This window comes from Pleurodeles waltl, chromosome 5 (genome assembly GCF_031143425.1).
Source record: "Pleurodeles waltl isolate 20211129_DDA chromosome 5, aPleWal1.hap1.20221129, whole genome shotgun sequence".
NCBI classification, from domain to species: Eukaryota; Metazoa; Chordata; class Amphibia; order Caudata; family Salamandridae; genus Pleurodeles; species Pleurodeles waltl.
This window is the reverse complement of record NC_090444.1, coordinates 1,872,122,075-1,872,140,842: the sequence shown is the minus strand read 5'-3', so window position 1 is coordinate 1,872,140,842 and position 18,768 is coordinate 1,872,122,075. Positions and strand designations below refer to the sequence as shown.

General features: G+C 50.3%; 1 protein-coding gene across 1 annotated transcript in view; it reads left to right on the top strand.

The window, feature by feature from the left end:
- The window catches only part of RRP36 (ribosomal RNA processing 36), a 69,832-nt gene extending 54,511 nt beyond the window's left edge, over positions 1–15,321 (top strand). The window contains exons 6-8 of the mRNA XM_069236425.1: positions 5,725–5,799; positions 12,493–12,610; positions 13,224–15,321. Of these exons, the coding sequence (XP_069092526.1) occupies positions 5,725–5,799; positions 12,493–12,610; positions 13,224–13,363 (333 nt within the window). The 3' untranslated portion in view covers positions 13,364–15,321. The remainder of the gene's footprint in view (positions 1–5,724; positions 5,800–12,492; positions 12,611–13,223) is intronic.
- Positions 15,322–18,768: the final 3,447 nt, after the last annotated feature.

The window sequence follows — 18,768 nt, the reverse complement described above, 5'->3', positions numbered from 1 at the left end:
GGTTTGCTGTTGTAATGCAGCCTACTGCGCAGCTTCGAGTTGTTGAACTTGGCGAATGGATCCTGAAATCTCCGCTGTCCATGAACATATGTGAAGGGACCTTCCACCAGGGTACCGTACAGATTCAGCTTTGAGGGGTTCTCCGCGTGCTTTGTGTAGAGGGAACCATTGCCCTTGTGGAGAAGCCCCTACCGCTTTTCTTCTATATCGGCATGTCAGGCTTGCAATTCTGGCGTATGAAAGTGAATTTAGTGGCCAGCACCACCTACAGAAAGATGCTTTCCTAAACTACCTTTTGGATGCATTGCCATAGATTTTTGGGGGGTGGGATTGAGTAAAGAAAGTGCCTCCTCACAACTGCACCTATCCCTAAAAGATCTTGTTGGCCTTTGGTAGCACAATGTGTGATCTCTGTTAATTCAGACCTGCGTTGGAAACCGTCTTCAGACCAACTCATGACCTTTTCCCTGGAAACCTGTCTTCTCTGGATACTTATCTCTGCACACAGGGCTAACTGAAGACCAGGCTCCAGGTTGTCAGAAACTTGAAATTGAAGTCATAATAGGAACCTCTGACTTCCTCCTTAAAGAAAAATAGGACTTCACGGAAGTCCGCTCATACTGTTCCCTGAGTGTTTTCTTGCTTCTTTCCTCTCCATTGCAGAGGTTCCTTCGCACTGGAAAAACCTTTACAAATGTCAGAGACTAAAGATTCAGAAGATCCTGACATCTTTGGCGTTTCAGACTCCTCAGTAGTTTATAGCCTGTTGGTTTTCATCTTGCCTCGCACTGTGCTACAAGCTGGCAACTGATCCCTTACGGAGACGCAAGGCGTCCTCTGCCAGACGGAAAGTGGCTTTCTTAGAAACTTAGGACTGAGATAGCAGTGTCTCCTCTTAGCATGCAGCTTTAAGATCAGTGCCGGTTGATACCCTCTAAAGGAGGATTTTAGGAGAACTTGTTCCATGTCCAAGATTTGACAACAGGATTGAAAGCGCTTGTTATGAGTTATACATTTAGAGCAGAAAGACACCAGGATCAGTATGTGATGGTGAGGACAGAGGATGGTGAGGACAGAGGAAGAGATACAGTGACTATTAGAAGGTTTTTTTCCTGTTCATTTAGATTTTTTAAAGGTTTCACATAGTATTCAAAGCACATGAATAAAAGATTAGAAGGCCAACTCTGGATTGACCCAGGGGTGGTGTTGTATAATGTCTGAAAAGTGGTTCGTTGTGAGAATATAGATGTTCCTTGTTTCTGGAGAAAGTAAGCCCTGCTCTCCAGTGTTCAGGGCTGATGTAGGATACACATTTTCTCCTACAGGGCTCTTCAGATCTTAGGAATTTCCCAAGTGTTCCAGTTGCCATATCATTGCTCCTTGTAGGCTTGTTTCTGCCAATATGTCCTCATTCATGGATTCACACACCCTAGCAGTGTGCACGGCAGGGTTAGTCTCAGTGAAATGTTTTTAGTAAATTCCTTGTAGTTCTGTGGCGCTGACACATTCTTAAAGCTTGTAGCAGCTGCTTCATTGGCTTGGAGACTCTGGCTGAATAGTTGACTGGGATGTTATCTAACATCCCAGCGCTTTGGTGTCTCTCTCAAAGATTGCCTCAAGTTAGAGCAATAGCGAATGGTAGTTGTGTACGGAGGAGCCTTGGACATGTACGATTCCATCCATGAAAGAGACAGTTTTTGGTGGCCAACCTTGGGCATGTGGTTGTCTGCTATGTGGTCATGGTTGAGAAGGGCCTTGTCCACAAGACAGCCTTTAAATGGTTACTTCACAAAGAGTCCATAGCGGTACACACTGAGGCGCAGGTGGTGGAATGTGTCACCACCGAGTGTTACCCGCCTCATCCTTGGATTCTATCAGGTAACACTGGGAAAGTGACTGGTAAAGAACTGCATGAGACTGTACCCCACCTCCTCGCATGTGCTGGGAAGTGTTACGCTCCAGTCTGTACACTGCATGAGTACTCCCCCGGGTCAGAAAGAAGGGGGGTGGCCTGAGCTCCTTCTCTCATCCACCGTCAGAAGAAGTAAAAATGTATCTGGGTGGGCGAAATCCTAATATTAATGTTTCACTGTTACATGATTAAAAACAGCAGAGTAGCAAATGTGACTGTCAGCGGATTTCTGTGCTCTGGCAGGGGTGTGGAATTTCAGAAAATATCTACTTGACCATGGGACAGGTTGCTTCTTAAATCTACTTGTCCCTTTGGTACCATGCAGTGTAGCTCTGATAATAGCCTCTCTGATTATGCTAGGGCTACTTATATAGTAGGGCTTGAATACTCGCAGTTTCAATCCCTAGTATAGCTATTTCTATATTTTCTCACCTTTCCGGAGATCTATATACTGGACTGGAGAAATCTGTACACAGTAATTCCAGGGCTGGAATTCCTGTGAGTCTGTAAACCTACTAACTTGCATGTTTTGCGGATTTTCACCAGCTCTTCTCTAATCTTTTCCCTTAGTGAGAAAGGTTGGAAATGTACTTTTGACCAGGGCAGAAGTAGATGTTCTTCCAGGGATGGGGAAAAAAAGTGGTTGAAGGGAAAGTGAAATTGTAAACGCTCAGTAGATTTTTCACATGAGCAAATCTACACATGCATATTTTCTCGTGCTAAAATACAGTTCTAGGAATACGATTTCCGGGTTTACTTCTGTAAATTCTTGTGAATTCATGAAAGCCACTTATTCAAAGACATATACCATGGGTGCACTTTTGTGACTTCTTTAAGAACTGGGTCTCTAATTAGGTCTGGTGTTAAGCAAGACATTTTGTTTTTATTAAACCTCTATCCATCTATTGGGTGGTTTTACTGTGCGTGATCGCATTCTGCTCTTCCAGAAGGAGCATATTAACTCAAAGTAGTATTGTTCAGTGCCAGGAACTATTATGGCAATCAGTGGCGTAACGATATTGGAGGGGGCCCCCTGCAAAGAACATGGAGCGCACCCATCTCCCCCACCCCCCCAAAGACTCACGCAGGGCAGGTGCTGACAGTGTTTGTTGCAATTGTGAGGGCCTGGCAGCTCCCACAAGAATGAAGGGTTACAAAAGTCATGTCAAAACAAGACACTCACAGACAAAACCAAAAGACTCTCACAAAAAATGGTCGATCAGTTGGCTTTGCCAGTGCTTGTTTATTTTCATGCTTCCCATGATCGTGTTGGAAATAGTTACACTGATTTGTCGATTTGGAATATTTTTTGAAAATACTAGCCTGCATCAACACATTTCTATAAATAATGCTTCGAAGAAATAGCACCTAAAATTTCATAGTAGTGAAACGATTTTTTACCAACTTGCATATTTTCTGAACATTTTATTTTCAAAGAATCATCACTCTTGCTTACAAGCTTCTGCAACTATTTGCATCTAATCAGAGAGCATTCTGGGAGCATTATACTTAGCCTCATATTGTTAAACTTTTCAAACATGTTTGTACACTTTTTTTATTTTATTACTAGAACCACTGTCAGTAGTGCAGTGTGACCTTAAACGTTTATTTACAGTGCTCACCCTAATAATGACGGCTTTTAATTAATGAACCATAAATACAAGTTCGAACACCATTAACCTATGGACAAACATATTACCTCAACTGCAGACAGTTCCCTTCTTTGTAAACTGACAGCCAAACGGTTTGTGCTCAGAGGGTTGGGCCTACTTGTCCCAAGGACAAAATAAGCATGAAAACTTGTTGTCCTTGACCCCAAACAATATGTCCCGGGCGTCGGGCGATAGGAATTCCACATCCCTGTCTGGTTTGTGCCTATCACAGTTCAGGGTGATTCATGAGGATGGATGTGTGTGTCTCGGTGAAAGACGAGGTGGCTGTATGCACCTTCACCGTACATACATCAAAATGATATGAATCGTAATGTGTCGCTCCATAGTCCTGATCTGAGTGTTTTGATATAAATGACCTTCTATAGGCATATACATCGCAATGTTTAAAACAACTGTTTTCATATTGTGACTTGGGCTACACGTACGTGTTCTAGTTAGAAACATTCCCTGTAAGGTATGTCATGCCAATATAGCTGTGGTGGTAATGGTTGGAGAGGAGTGTCATGCTGACACATGAATTATCACACAACAGGGCTTCAAAATATACTTGTGCTTTGTGAGTCTTAACTGGCTGGCAGGGTCTCCTGTGCCCACATCAAATCCGAGCTCAATAACCTCATGTAACCACCTCTTCTTGTGTTGTCTCGGTGCTGCTAGATGTCGTGTCTCAGCTGTGTAACCGTCTCCTCTTGTGTTGTCTCGGTGCTGCTAGATGTCGTGTCTCAGCTGTGTAACCATCTCTTGTGTTGTCTTGGTGCTGCTAGATGTCGTGTCTCAGCTGTGTAACCATCTCTTGTGTTGTCTTGGTGCTGCTAGATGTCGTGTCTGAGCTGTGTAACCGTCTCCTCTTGTGTTGTCTCGGTGCTGCTAGATGTTGTGTCTCAGCTGTGTAACCGTCTCCTCTTGTGTTGTCTTGGTGCTGCTAGATGTCGTGCCTCCGCTGTGTAACCACCTCCTCTTGTGTTGTCTTGGTGCTGCTAGATGTCGTGTCTCAGCTGTGTAACCGTCTCCTCTTGTGTTGTCTCGGTGCTGCTAGATGTCGTGTCTCCGCTGTGTAACCGTCTCCTCTTGTGTTGTCTTGGTGCTGCTAGATGTCGTGTCTCAGCTGTGTAACCACCTCCTCTTGTGTTGTCTCGGTGCTGCTAGATGTCGTGTCTCAGCTGTGTAACCACCTCCTCTTGTGTTGTCTTGGTGCTGCCAGATGTTGTGCCTCAGCTGTGTAACCATCTCTTGTGTTGTCTTCGTGCTGCTAGATGTCGTGTCTCAGCTGTGTAACCGTCTCCTCTTGTGTTGTCTCGGTGCTGCTAGATGTCGTGTCTCCGCTGTGTAACCGTCTCCTCTTGTGTTGTCTTGGTGCTGCTAGATGTCGTGTCTCAGCTGTGTAACCATCTCTTGTGTTGTCTCGGTGCTGCTAGATGTCGTGCCTCAGCTGTGTAACCATCTCCTCTTGTGTTGTCTCGGTGCTGCTAGATGTCGTGTCTGAGCTCAGTATAAGCATGCAGTGCCCCATTCCTTCTGTAATCTCCTGTAACCGCGGCTGGTGTTATGAATTTAATTTAACCTGACTCCTCGGGTGAGTGGGGCATCCCATTACCTGTATCGAGAATGGTGCTCCTGGTGCTGTGAATGTGTGTACATGATTCTGCCCTAACCTGTGGTTTGTTTGGGAAAAGGTGACGTGACATCCGTGTGTGTGATGTGACCCGTGACCTTCAGGCTGGGAGTGAGGCTCCTTGTCTGGCTTTACTCTCATTGGAGCTTGTTCCAGTAAACTGTGTAGAAGACACAAGCATGTGGAAGGCGTGTGCTGGACGACCATGAGGCTGCACAGTACAGAGTGCCAGTACATTTGTCCTGAACATGTGTGTGATGGGTTCCACTGAGGGTCTCATCAGGGCAGCTGTCTCAACCCTTACTTTTGTTTTGAGTAAGTTACAGCGTCAGTGGTAGGCTCTTGTCTGGGGTTCTGAATTCAGGCAGGGTGTTTAAAATGCCTGATTATTCTGAATCACATTGTCTCCTGGGTGTCTCGCACTGTCTGTCTCCTGGGTGTCTCGCACTGTCTGTCTCCTGGGTGTCTCGCTCTGTCTGTCTCCTGGGTGTCTCGCGCTGTCTCACTGACACCTTCTTCTCCTGCAGGACATCGAAAAGAAGCTGAAGAAGGTGAAGGACCCTGAACAAAAGCAGAAGCTGGAGCAGCTCCTGCAGAGACTGGTGAGCGCGTCCTCGACTCTTTCAAATCGTTCTGTGTCGTGAGGATGGAGGGCAGTGGTGGTCTGATCTGGGCCTGTGTTCTGGTGCTTTTCGTGGAATTCTGTGTAAGGGATTTTCGTTTTGCAAGGCAGTGATGTTTTTCCCAGTGTGGTCACAAGTAGAATCTGCTGTCCTTCTGTCTAGCGCTGGTGGCCCCAGGGGGAACCTTTCTGGTCGTGGTTCCCTCCCCCACCCACTGTTAGGTTTGGAGAGTCCCTGCATGAAAGTGCTTGACCGGGATTCTCTTTAGGCAGGTTTGGTGGACACCCTGTTGCCCTGTTCTGTCACAGGTGACTCCGTCTGACATCCGGCTGCTTGAAAAGAGCCCTTTATGGTAAGATGGTCGGGTACATCCTCAATGGAAAGGCCGATCAATCCATCTATGTCCAGGTCGAGAGGAGATCACTTGTGGCACCTCTGTTTTTTTTTTTTTTTACTGTGTTTGGTTGTGTTTTTTCTCTATGGTGTTCATTAGTAGTTGCAAGCCTGGGGTAACCTTAGAAGAGCTGGGATGGATAGAGGCAGCCCTGACTTGTTATTGTCTAGGTTATAGGGTCGGTGTAGGGAGCTGGTCTGGTGTGTGGTGGGTACCCAAGGTACTTACACCAGGTCCATTTATCCCCTCATAGTGAGGTGTAGTCAGTGTCTAGAAGTCAGGCTCTCTAGAGGTAGCTGTAGATGAGCAGCCAAGGCTTATCTAGGAGACATGCAAAGCTTATGCAATACCACTGTAGACACACAGCACTTTATTTTTGGAACAAATCACCACAAAATACTAGAAGGGCAACCCTCCAATAGGAGGTAAGTAATACACTAAATATATACACTAGTAATCAGAAACAGGCATAGAAAAGGTTAGAAAACAGCGCAAATAGCAATAACCAATAGGGACCCTAGGGGGGAGCACAAACCATATACTCAAAAAGTGGAATGTGAACGCAAGAGCCCAACGAGGTAAGTAAAATGTGTAGAGGGGAGCTGGAGGTATCAGAAAACCACAAGGGTAAGTACCACCGTACCCCCCCAGCAACCAGGAGTGCAGGAGTTAAACACTGGATTTTCCCCAAAGCACCGAAAGGAGGGAAAGAAGAAAGATACCCAGACAAGACTGCAAGAAACCAGCGGTGGATTCCTCAAGGAAGTCCTGTGGAGAGAGGGGACCCAGTCCAAAAGTCACAGTGGAGTCCAGGAGGAGTAGGAGCTACTACCCATCCAGCTGTGGATGCAGGAGTTGGTCGAAGGTGATGAAGGACGGGTCAGCACTGCAGCCCTGGAGCCGGAGGAGAGTTACAGATGGATGCAGGAGATGTCCCCTGCTGGAGTGAAGATTGCAGACCGGTGTCTGTGCAGGAATTCCACCAACAAGCCTTGGCAAGGGCAATCTCGCAGTTAGCGGAAAAGTGCTGCTGCTGGGGACCAGCAAGGCTCAGGAGGACTCAACCCAGGAGGGGGAGTCACAGGGGACCCCCAGCGTTGCAGAGAGTCCACAGGAGCAGAGGCAGCACCCACAGCAGTCCCACTGGACAGGGACACAGGAGTCGCAGAAGGAGCTCACTTTCCACTTCAAAAGTGGATCTCACACCACAGGAGAACCACACAGAAGGCTGGGATTTGCAGGAAGGAGTGCTGGGGGCTGGAGCTACACGTCGCCTGAAGATCCCTTAAAGGAGATGCAAACAAGCCTTGCCAGCTGCAAGAGACGCACAGGGGTTCTGTCCTGCGTGGGAAGGCAAAGGCCTAACTCCACCAAAGTTGGACAGCTGGCAGAGAGAACCAAGAGAACCACTCCGGACCACCACCCGTGATGAAGGATCCACGCAGCTCAAGATGAGAGGAGATCTGGTCGTCGCTTGTTGTAGGTTCCTGCAGTTGCAGGGGAGTGACTCCTTCACTCCAAGAGAGATTGTAGGGAAATGCCTCCCTTGGCATGGTTACCCCCTAACTTTTTGCCTCTTGTTGATGCCAGTTATGATTGAAAGTGTGCTGGGACCCTGCTAACCAGGCCCCAGCACCAGTGTTTTTTCCCTAAACTGTACCTTTGATCCCACACTTGGCACATCCCTGGCACTCAGGTAAGTCCCTTGTAACTGGTACCCCTTGTACCAAGGGCCCTGTGGCCAGGCAAGTTTTCTAAGGGATGCAGCATGTCTTATGCCACCCTGGGGACCCCTCACTCAGCACATGCACACTGCCTCACAGCTTGTGTGCGCTGTTGGGGAGAAAATGACTAAGTCAACATGGCACTCCCCTCAGAGTGCCATGCCAACCTCACACTGCCTGAGGCATAGGTAAGTCACCCCTCTAGCAGGTCTTACAGCCCTAAGGCAGGGTGCACTATACCACAGGTGAGGGCATATGTGCATGAGCATTATGCCCCTATAGCGTCTAAGCAAAACCTTAGACATTGTAAGTGCAGGGTAGCCATAAGAGTATATGGTCTGGGAGTTTGTCAAACACAAACAGCGGTGTAAGAGCCGTATGTAAGGATAATCAGAAGAGTACATAAGTGTCAGGCGCTCGCGGTGCAAGAGCCATGCATAAGTGTAGGAGGCTGGCCTGGCTTGTAGTGGGTACCAGAGGTACTTACACCTTGTGCCAGGTCCAGTTATCCCTTATTAGTGTAGAAGAGGTGTTTCTAGAAGCTTAGACTGATAGAAGGTAGCTATGGCAAAGCAGCTTAGGCTGAACTAGGAGACATGTAAAGCTCCTACTATACCACTTATATCATATGCACAATATCATAAGAAAACACAATACACAGATATACTAAAAATAAAGGTACTTTATTTTTATGACAATATGCCAAAAGTATCTCAGTGAGTACCCTCAGTATGAGGATAAGTTATATACACAAGATATATGTACACAAACCAAAAGTATGCAAGTAATGGCAAAAGGAAGTAATGCAAGCAATGTAATGTTACAGTAGATTGCAATAGGAGCACATAGGTATAGGGGAAACACAAACCATATACTCCAAAAGTGGAATGCGAACCACGAATGGAAACAAACCTATGTGAGCTTGTAGAGGGTCGCTGGGGCTGTAGGAAAACAGTGAGGGTTAGAAAAATAGCCCACCCCAAGACCCTGAAAGGTAGGTGTAAAGTGCACCTACAACCCCCAGAGAGCACAGAAGTCGTGATAGGGGGATTCTGCAGGAAGAACAAACACCAGCGATGCAACAACAGTGGATTTCCGAACTGAGTACCTGTAAGACACGGGGACCAAGTCCAAGAGTCGTGACAGTGTTGAGAGTGGGCAGGAGCCCAAGAAATGCCAGCTGAGGGTGCAAGGAAGCTACCACCTGTTGGAAGAAGCTTGGTGTTCTGAAAGAACGAAGAGGACTAGGAACTTCCCCTTTGGAGGATGGATGTCCCATGTAGTGAAGAAGCTTGCAGAGGTGTTCCCATGCAGAAAGACCGCAAACAAGCCTTGCTAGCTGCAAGGGTCATGGTTAGGGTTTTTGGATGCTGCTGCGGCCCAGGAAGGGACCAGGATGTCGCCATTTGGATGAGGAGACAGAGGGGGCGCCCAGCAAGTCAGGGAGCCCTCACAGAAGCAGGCAGCACCCGCAGAAGTACCTGAACAGGCCCTTAAAAGAAAAGTGAACCAGAGTCCACCCGAAGTCACAAAAGGGAGTCCCACGACGCCGGAGGACAACTCAGAAGGTTGTGCACTGCAGGTTAGAGTGTTGGGGACCCAGGCTTGGCTGTGCATGAAGGAAATCCTGAGAGTGCACAGGAGCCAGAGCAGCTGCAAATCACGCGGTACCCAGCAATGCAGTCTAGCGTGGGGAGTCAAGGACTTACCTCCACCAAACTTGGACTGAAGAGTCACTGGACTGTGGGAGTCACTTGGACAGAGTTGCTGAGTTCCAGGGACCACGCTCGTCGTGCTGAGAGGAGACCCAGGGGACCGGTGATGCAGTTCTTTGGTGCCTGCGGTTGCAAGGGGAAGATTCCGTCGACCCACAGGAGATTTCTTCAGAGCTCCTGGTGCAGAGAGGAGGCAGACTACCCCCACAGCATGCACTACCAGGAAACAGTCGAGAAAGCCAGCAGGATAAGCAATACAAGGTTGCTAGTAGTCGTCTTGCTACTTTGTTGCGGTTTTGCAGGCGTCCTGAGCAGTCAGTGGTCGATCATTGGCACCCCTCTTTGCCCCACTGGCATGGAACTGCCATACAGACAGCGGTGGTGATGTGCAACATCTACCACTTGGAGTTAAAGATTGGACATGTTGATATAAAACAGGCATTAGATGAATCCACCTTGAGAAGAGAACCAGCCAGTGTCAGTAAAGGGTACGACTCGTGTTACTGGGCACCAGTTGGGCTCCCTCGTGTGGTGTCCTGTCCAGGACAGGTCTCTAGCACTGAACCCAGGTACTGCCAAACTGCCTTTCCGGGGTCTCCACTGCAGCTGCTGCTGCTGCCAACCCCTCAGACAGGTTTCTGCCCTCCTGGGGTCCAGGCAGCCCTGGCCCAGGAAGGCAGAACAAAGAACACCCTCTTGAAATAGGTGTGAGGGCTGGGGAGGAGTAGCTTTGCATTTGTTATCTGGTGAGATCCCCAAAGCGGAGACCCTAAATAGCCAGAAAAGGAGGTTTGGCTACCTAGGAAGGAGGATTGGCTACCAAGAGAGGTAAGAGCCTATCAGAAGGAGCCTCTGGCGTCACCTGCTGGCACTGGCCACTCAGAGCAGTCCAGTGTGCCACAAACACCTCTGTTTCCAAGATGCCAGAAGTCTGGGACACACTGGAGGAGCTCTGGGCACCTCCCCTGGGAGCCGTATGTAAGGATAATCAGAAGAGCACGGTAGCGTCAGGCACTCGCGGTGCAAGAGCTGTACGCAAGGATAATCAGAGGAGTACGTGAGCGTCAGGCGCTCGCGGTGCAAGAGCCGTGCATAAGGATAATCAGAGGAGCACGTGGGCGTTGGGCGCTCGCGGCGCAAGAGCCGTGCATAAGGATAATCAGAGGAGCACGTGAGCGCCGGGCGCTCGCGGCGCAAGAGCCGTGCATAAGGATAGTCAGAGGAGCACGTGAGCGTCAGGCACTCGCGGTTGAAGAGCCGTGCATAAGGATAATGAGAGGAGCACGTGAGCGTCGGGCACTCGCGGTTGAAGAGCCGTGCATAAGGATAATCAGAAGAGCACGTGAGCGCCGGGCACTCGCGGTTGAAGAGCCGTGCATAAGGATAATCAGAAGAGCACGTGAGCGCCGGGCACTCGCGGTGCAAGAGCCGTGCATAAGGATAATCAGAGGAGTACGTGAGCGTTGGGCACTCGCGGCGCAAGAGCCGTGCATAAGGATAATCAGAGGAGTACGTGAGCGTCAGGCACTCGCGGCGCAAGAGCCGTGCATAGGGATAATCAGAAGAGCACGTGAGCGTCGGGCACTCGCGGCGCAAGAGCCGTGTTTAAGGATAATCAGAAGAGTACGTGAGCGTCGGGCACTCGCGTTGCAAGAGCCGTGTTTAAGGATAATCAGAAGAGTACGTGAGCGTCGGGCACTCGCGTTGCAAGAGCCGTGGATAAGGATAATCAGAAGAGTACGTGAGCGTCGGGCACTCGCGTTGCAAGAGCCGTGGATAAGGATAAGGTGATCACGAGAACAAATCCTCGACTGCTGCCAAAGGTGTATCACCTTTTTTCATGCATTAATGGATAACCATTGCAACATTTACTTCTGAGGCCGTGCAATGCAGTCACTTCAGGTGTCAAAAGGGGAATGATGTATTGCCTGCAGGTTACTCGCAACATCCGGAGAAAGACCAGCATTTGAAGGACACTGAACACACCATTCATCTAGGTGGACCCATTGAAGTGACTGCTAGTGACAGGGCCAAGAGCACATTCAGCCAGAAGAAAAGAGACTCTCATTGCCAATGCTTCCCTGAAACACATTTGCACGGCAGCCACATGGCCCTCGGAACACGCTTTCACAAAACACTACTGTGACCTACTGTCGCAGAAAGAGCAGGGAGTGCGCCCAGCAGTATTCTGAAATCTATGTGCATCCACCCCTCTTCTGACTGTTCCCCCTAGGAGGTAAAGATTGTGAATGTAGCAGAGAGTTTGTGCTGCGTATGAAACCAGTTTCTTGTAATTATGGTTTTGCTGCTTAAAGCTTCTGCAACCCTCGCACCTCCCCAATGAAGTAGTCGCAGAGAAAGAAAAACTAAAGGATAAGATGATGAGCCGCCCGCATTGGGGCCTCGTGGGGTTATGGTTGAAGTCATGCCATGGCTTCTCATGTGTCGGCTCCCACTCACAACACAAAGGGTTTAAAAAAAAAAAAAAAACACTTCCGGACCTAACTACTAGAAAACCGAATTGTGCAAAGTATGTAAATCTACAAGAGTCTTGAGCTGCAAAACCATCATTACAGGCAAGTAACATTGGTTTCTGTCTGTGAACATGGCCTTCAACAGGCGGTACCAGGGCTTCTCGGGCAAGTAGTATTTTATGATGCCAGCCACGGAGTGCCCTTCTGCTGAAGCACCTCTTTAGCACACGCATGTCCGTGTGACATGCTCCCTGCAGGTGCTCTTCCACATCTTTCATGCGTCTTGGTGGTCCAGACTGTTTACAATCTTTGCAACATTGCATCGGCCATGTAGACCCCACATAACCATTTGTACCCTGTCGTAGGCGCACCAGGAGAAGGCGCAGCAGGCTCGACAGAGGCAACGGGAAAAAGAGCTGGAATTCAAGAAGAACCAGAGGGAGCTGGCAAAGCAAGGAAAGAAGCCGTTCTTCCTGAAGAAATGTGAGTACTGAGCCCTAAGCCGCATCAGGGTCTGGGGCCTTGGATGGGGTGGTCATCGAAACACAGAAAGATGCAGGGTTACCTGAAGAAATGTGAGTACTGTGTAGTAAGCCACATCACGGGCATGGGCGGGAGGTCATCAAACACAGAAAGAAGCAGTGTTACCTCAATGTTGTTTCTGTTCTGAGCCTGTTCAGCCTCTTGGGTAATAAGGATGTGGTCCAGGGGAGGGCACAGCTATCAAGAGATCCGCAGTGGACCAGAGTAGTCTAGCTATGTTACGGGTGTTTACCGCATTGCAAACTCCTATGGGGAGTGATTGACGACTCGGCCTTCGCTCATCCTGGATGAAACATTTATTGGCCTACTTTAAGAAATAGTGGGGTTGGTTTGAAGATCCAGATTTTGTCCACTTGTTTAAAAAAACGAAATCTAAAAGTAGTTACGGGCGTTATGTGGGTTTCCAAGCTTCATCCAGATGTCGCATTCCTTTTATAAGTGAGAGATGTCAATGAAGTGACCGTGTCCTGTGACCTGAACCCCTAAATCTATCCATGCTACTAAATATGTGCTTAACTATGATTATAACTGTCCTCTCTTGTGTCCCCAACAGCCGAGAAGCGCACCCTGGGGCTGGCTGATAAATATATGGAACTCAAGAAGAGCGGCAAACTGGAGAACTTCCTGAGCAAGAAACGGAAACGCAACGCCGGCAAGGACAAACGCAGGCTGCCCACCCAGAAGAGCTGGTGACCTCCAGGGGAGGAGACTGGCATCTACCTGGGGGTATCTGGACCTGTCCTGCAATGCTGAATAATCCCTGTGTAGAAGGACTGGTGACTTCCAGGGCTGCAGGCTGGCATCTACCTGGATGTATCAGGACCAGTCCCGCTATGCTGAATCGGCCCCGTCTAGAGGAGCTGGTGACCTCTATATATGCAGGCTGACCTTGAACTGGACTCCCCCTGGCCCGTCCCACTGTGTATAATCTGGAGCTGGTGGCTTCCAGGGGTGCAGGCTGACATCTACCTGGACAGATCTGGACCACTCCCGCAATGCTAAGTAATCCCTGTCTAGAAGAGCTGGTGACCCTCAGGGGCGCAGGCTGACATCTCCTTGGCTGGATCTGGATCTGGACCTGTCCCGTGATGCTGAATCAGTCCCGTCTAGAAGAGCTGGTGACCTCCAGGGGAGCAGGTTGACATCTACCTGGACATATCTGGACCAGTCCTGCTATGCTGAATCAGCCCCGTCTAGAAGAGCTGGTGACCTACAGGGGAGCAGGCTGACCCTGAACTGCACATACCTGGACCTGTCCTGCAATGCTGAATAAACAAAGTCTAAAAGAGGAGGTGACCTCCAGGGGTGCAGGCTGACCTCTACCTCCAGGGGTGTAGGCTGACCTCTACCTGGAGGTATCTGGACCTGTCCCATGATGCTGAATCAGCCCCCTCTAGAAGAGCTGGTGACCTTCAGGGGAGCAGGGTGACATCTACTCGAATAAGCCACGTCTAGAAAGGTTGATTGACCTTCTAGTGTTAGCTGAACATATCTGGGTCTGTCCTGTGATGCTCAGTCTAGAAGGGCTGGTGACCTCCAGTGGTGCAGGCTAACCTTGAGCTGGACTCGCCCAGATTTCTCCCACTGTGTGGTATCTGCAGGTCTAGAAGGGCTGGTGACCTCCACCTGGACCATCTTGGAAATCCTGAGCGGTCCCTTTGTAGAGAACATGGCCTTTGCTTCCAGATCCAGATGTGACCTTTGCCAAACACCAGTGTTCTTCCAAGAGGATTCTGATCTGTGGAAACCCAGGATTGCCAGGGTCTCATCTGAGGCCCAACAACTGACGGAGTCCTCCCTCACCCCTCATCATAGTGTGGTCTTTCCAGAGTGAGCAAGGTTTGCATAGATTTCTGCCACAAATGTGAACAATTTTTCCAAGTTTTTGCAAGAGAACCTGAAAACGTGCACATCCTTTTCTCCCAGCACTCCTGAGATTCCTCCCCCCTCCCTTAATGGACTGATAACCAGCGTTGGTGCCATTACTCCAGAGAGCGCCCCCCCCGCGGCACCATCTGTGGGGCAGTGGGTCTCGGTTTGTGAAGGGGGTCCAGGCCCTCCCAGGTCTTTTCAGTTATGAATTCTTTGGTCAACTGGGCGTCATGTTCACAGGAGGAGTTTGGCTGGAGGAAAGACCATTACTTCAACACGTGTTCAGAAGCTTGATGCCGAAAATTAATCTTGTTCCTAAGTTCTCTATTTGTAAAGCTAAAAGACCATTGCGCACTGAAGAAGGTTTGTGCGTGGTGGACCCGCGAAGGATTGGGACCCTCTTGGTTGGACTACAACCAAGCAATGTGACTGGTGGCTGCCTCTCCCTGTGAAGGTGCTGCCCCCCCCCCTCCCTCCCCCAGAGGAAGGCCCTGGGCGTGATGGGGTGCGGGGGCCAGTTTCTGTGCAGTTTGAGAAATTTTGAATTATTCTTTTTTATAATAAGGTGGATGCTCGTGGAATACAGCTGAACATACTTTACACAAGAATTGTTTGTTGTTTTAAGAAGTGAGTGCCCTGTTGGGCATCATCACAGCCTGTGCCCCTCTTCTGTAACCCCCTGTACAGGGCTCTGGATCTCCAGCTAGGCCTCGGTGGCCTGAATCCAGTCCCAGTTGTCCACAGAGTGACCGCAGTTACAATAAACCTTTGCAATCATTCCTTATCTCGTGTTTTATCTGCAGTCTGGGCAGGTAGGAGACATTGGTCTCAGCTCAGTTAATCTGTGACCTCCTTACGTTTGCTCTCATACACCGAGTAGCGTGATCTTCTCCCCTGGAGTGTCCCTGCAGGCCTCCTCCCTGGATGACATGTTTCATGTAACCTACAAAATAACGGGGACTAGGAGGTTAACTGGTCCAGTGTACATCCTCCCTTATACTATAACTATCCTAAAGGTACACTGTTCCAAGATGTGGCACCAACTGCAGGCTCCAGGGTGTCATTCAAGTATGGCTCCTTCAGAAGCAGGGGCCCTCAAGTCTCATCATTTAAGCCAAACTTCTGTGCAGAAAATAATGAAAAAGAAAGTGAAGGGAAAAAAAGGTGTTAAAATTGACTCAACTACAAAAAAAAATCATTTAATTAGTATCAGAGCGCGTTGGTCAAGGCTAAAAAAAAAAAAAAAAAAAAAGGCGAGTTAAGGGACTTGATGATCCTTTACTCTTAACAAAAGGTGGTTAATACTATTTCTTATACCACTATGAAAGTAAACATGTTTCGCGCCTTACCATGTCTTCACAGATCTAATGGCGCTTCTTCAGGACTGAGTGAAGTCTTCTCCAACCAAAAAACAGGACCAATGTTCAATAGTCGCAATAACTTATGGCACAGCATCTCATAGTGAGACTCTACTCACAGAATTGCTCAGTAGGCTCCTCCAAATGAACCATACCATCCAGTTGTAGGCACGGTCTTTTGCAGGGATGGGCACACCGACAATTTGTCGTTGTTTAGCGGAGGAAACCCATCTGTGGGTAAGCGCCCAGAGGCCGCCTCGGATTGCAGCATCCGGCCCCTGCTGAGCTTTGAATTGTATGAATGTGTTTGAAGCGCTCCTGCCCGAAGGCGCTGCATTGCACATGGGGTCCTAGCGTGTAAAAACCCCTCTCCGTGTCACTCTGCTCAGCTGCTCCAGCTCTAGGGCTTGTCGGCTAGTGATCTCGGGTTTGCAGCGCTTGCATGTTGGAGACGGGTCCCTTCAGGTGTTGGCTGCCCCATTACAGTCCGTTTCCATCTGTACTGAGCAGAGCACACAATGTCCCATGAAGCCTTTGAGTGGCTCTTTCTACACTGCTGTCATTAAGTACCACGGACTCCCCAAGGGTCACCCTGCTCCTCTTGCAGCTTAGGGCAGCCACACAACCTCCTCTCAGCCTTTTATGGTCTTGACCCCCCACTTGCTAGGTTTACTCAGCAGCTTGGCCAGCTGGGGTGTCGTGAGAACAAGCCCCTAAGCTGGGTTTACTTTGATTTCATGGGTGGCCGGGAGCAGCTGAGATGATTACACTCCACAGTGCAACTGAAGAAGAGTTCACTCCTACGAAAGTGAGGCAAGACGCAGCCCCTGAGAGTGGGGAGGGATTCCGTTTTGGGGAGCGCAGTGCTTGTTTTCTTGTGACTACAGATGCCTCGAGCTCTCTGCTGGTCAGACCCCCTGTGCCAGGTAAGTTGATTTCCATGAAATCACAGCTTCATGTGCCCTGCAGCTGGTGTGTACGTGACCTCTGGTTTCTAAAGGTGAGACTTACCGGTTCCTTCTTGTGTGGACTCCCTACCCTCTCCCTGGGGTGCTTCTGCAAGAGTAGCCTTACCTCTGCAAACTGGGCTTGGGGGCTGCACTCGTCCTTCTGGAAGTCCAGCTCAGGGGGCTGCATTGGTTACACAATCTGATGGTTAAATTGAGCTGTGGATCTGTGGGAAGCAGGTGACTTGGAGTAAGTTACCAGGTTGAGCGTAAACCAACTCCTTCCTGACAACAAGAACTGGTTTTAAGATTCCTGCTTCAGCAGTTACTGGTAACAAACCTGCTGCTGTGGTCCCCCGAGACCAGTCCTGGGTACACACCAGGCTCCTTCAGAACTCCACTTTCAGGCTGTTTGATCTTCCTCAAGCACCACGCTTGTGGTGGTGAGAGGGGGTTTCTGTAATCCCAACCGAAGCCTCATCTTCAGAGTTTTCTTGCCCCACTTGGAGTGCCTCTGGTTCGCTTCTTGCCCCGCTGGGAGTGCCTCGGGGCTCTCTTCTTGCCCCGCTGGGAGTGTCTCTGGGTTCTCTTCTTGCCCCGCTGGGAGTGTCTCGGGGCTCTCTTCTCGCCCCGCTGGGAGTGTCTCGGGGCTCTCTTCTCGCCCCGCTGGGAGTGTCTCGGGGCTCTCTTCTCGCCCCGCTGGGAGTGTCTCGGGGCTCTCTTCTCGCCCCGCTGGGAGTGTCTCGGGGCTCTCTTCTCGCCCCGCTGGGAGTGTCTCGGGGCTCTCTTCTCGCCCCGCTGGGAGTGTCTCGGGGCTCTCTTCTCGCCCCGCTGGGAGTGTCTCGGGGCTCTCTTCTCGCCCCGCTGGGAGTGTCTCGGGGCTCTCTTCTCGCCCCGCTGGGAGTGCCTCTGGGCTCTCTTCTTGCCCCGCTGGGAGTGCCTCTGGGCTCTCTTCTTGCCCCGCTGGGAGTGCCTCTGGGTTCTCTTCTTGCCCCGCTGGGAGTGTCTTGGGGTTCTCTTCTTGCCCCGCTGGGAGTGTCTTGGGGTTCTCTTCTTGCTCCGCTGGGAGTGTCTCGGGGTTCCCTCTGGGTTCTCTTCTTGCCCCGCTGGGAGTGCCTCAGGGTTCTCTTCTTGCCCCGCTGGGAGTGTCTTGGGGTTTTCTTCTTGCCCCGCTGGGAGTGTCTCGGGGTTCCTTCTGGGTTCTATTCTTGCCCCGCTGGGAGTGTGTCTGGGTTCTATTCTTGCCCCGCTGGGAGTGTGTCTGGGTTCTATTCTTGCCCCGCTGGGAGTGTGTCTGGGTTCTATTCTTGCCCCGCTGGGAGTGTGTCTGGGTTCTCTTCTTGCCCCGCTGGGAGTGTCTTGGGGTTCTCTTCTTGCCCCGCTGGGAGTGTCTTGGGGTTCTCTTCTTGCCCCGCTGGGAGTGTCTCGGGGTTCCCTCTGGGTTCTCTTCTTGCCCCGCTGGGAGTGCCTCAGGGTTCTCTTCTTGCCCTACTGGGAGTGCCTCAGGGTTCTCTTCTTGCCCCGCTGGGAGTGTGTCTGGGTTCTATTCTCGCCCCGCTGGGAGTGTGTCTGGGCTCTCTTCTCGCCCCGCTGGGAGTGCCTCGGGGCTCTCTTCTCGCCCCGCTGGGAGTGTCTCGGGGCTCTCTTCTCGCCCCGCTGGGAGTGTCTCGGGGCTCTCTTCTCGCCCCGCTGGGAGTGCCTCGGGGCTCTCTTCTCGCCCCGCTGGGAGTGCCTCGGGGCTCTCTTCTCGCCCCGCTGGGAGTGCCTCTGGGTTCTCTTTTTGCCCCGCTGGGAGTGTCTCGGGGTTCCCTCTGGGTTCTATTCTTGCCCCGCTGGGAGTGTCTCGGGGTTCTCTTCTTGCCCCGGTGGGAGTGTCTCGGGGTTCTCTTCTTGCCCCGGTGGGAGTGTCTCGGGGTTCTCT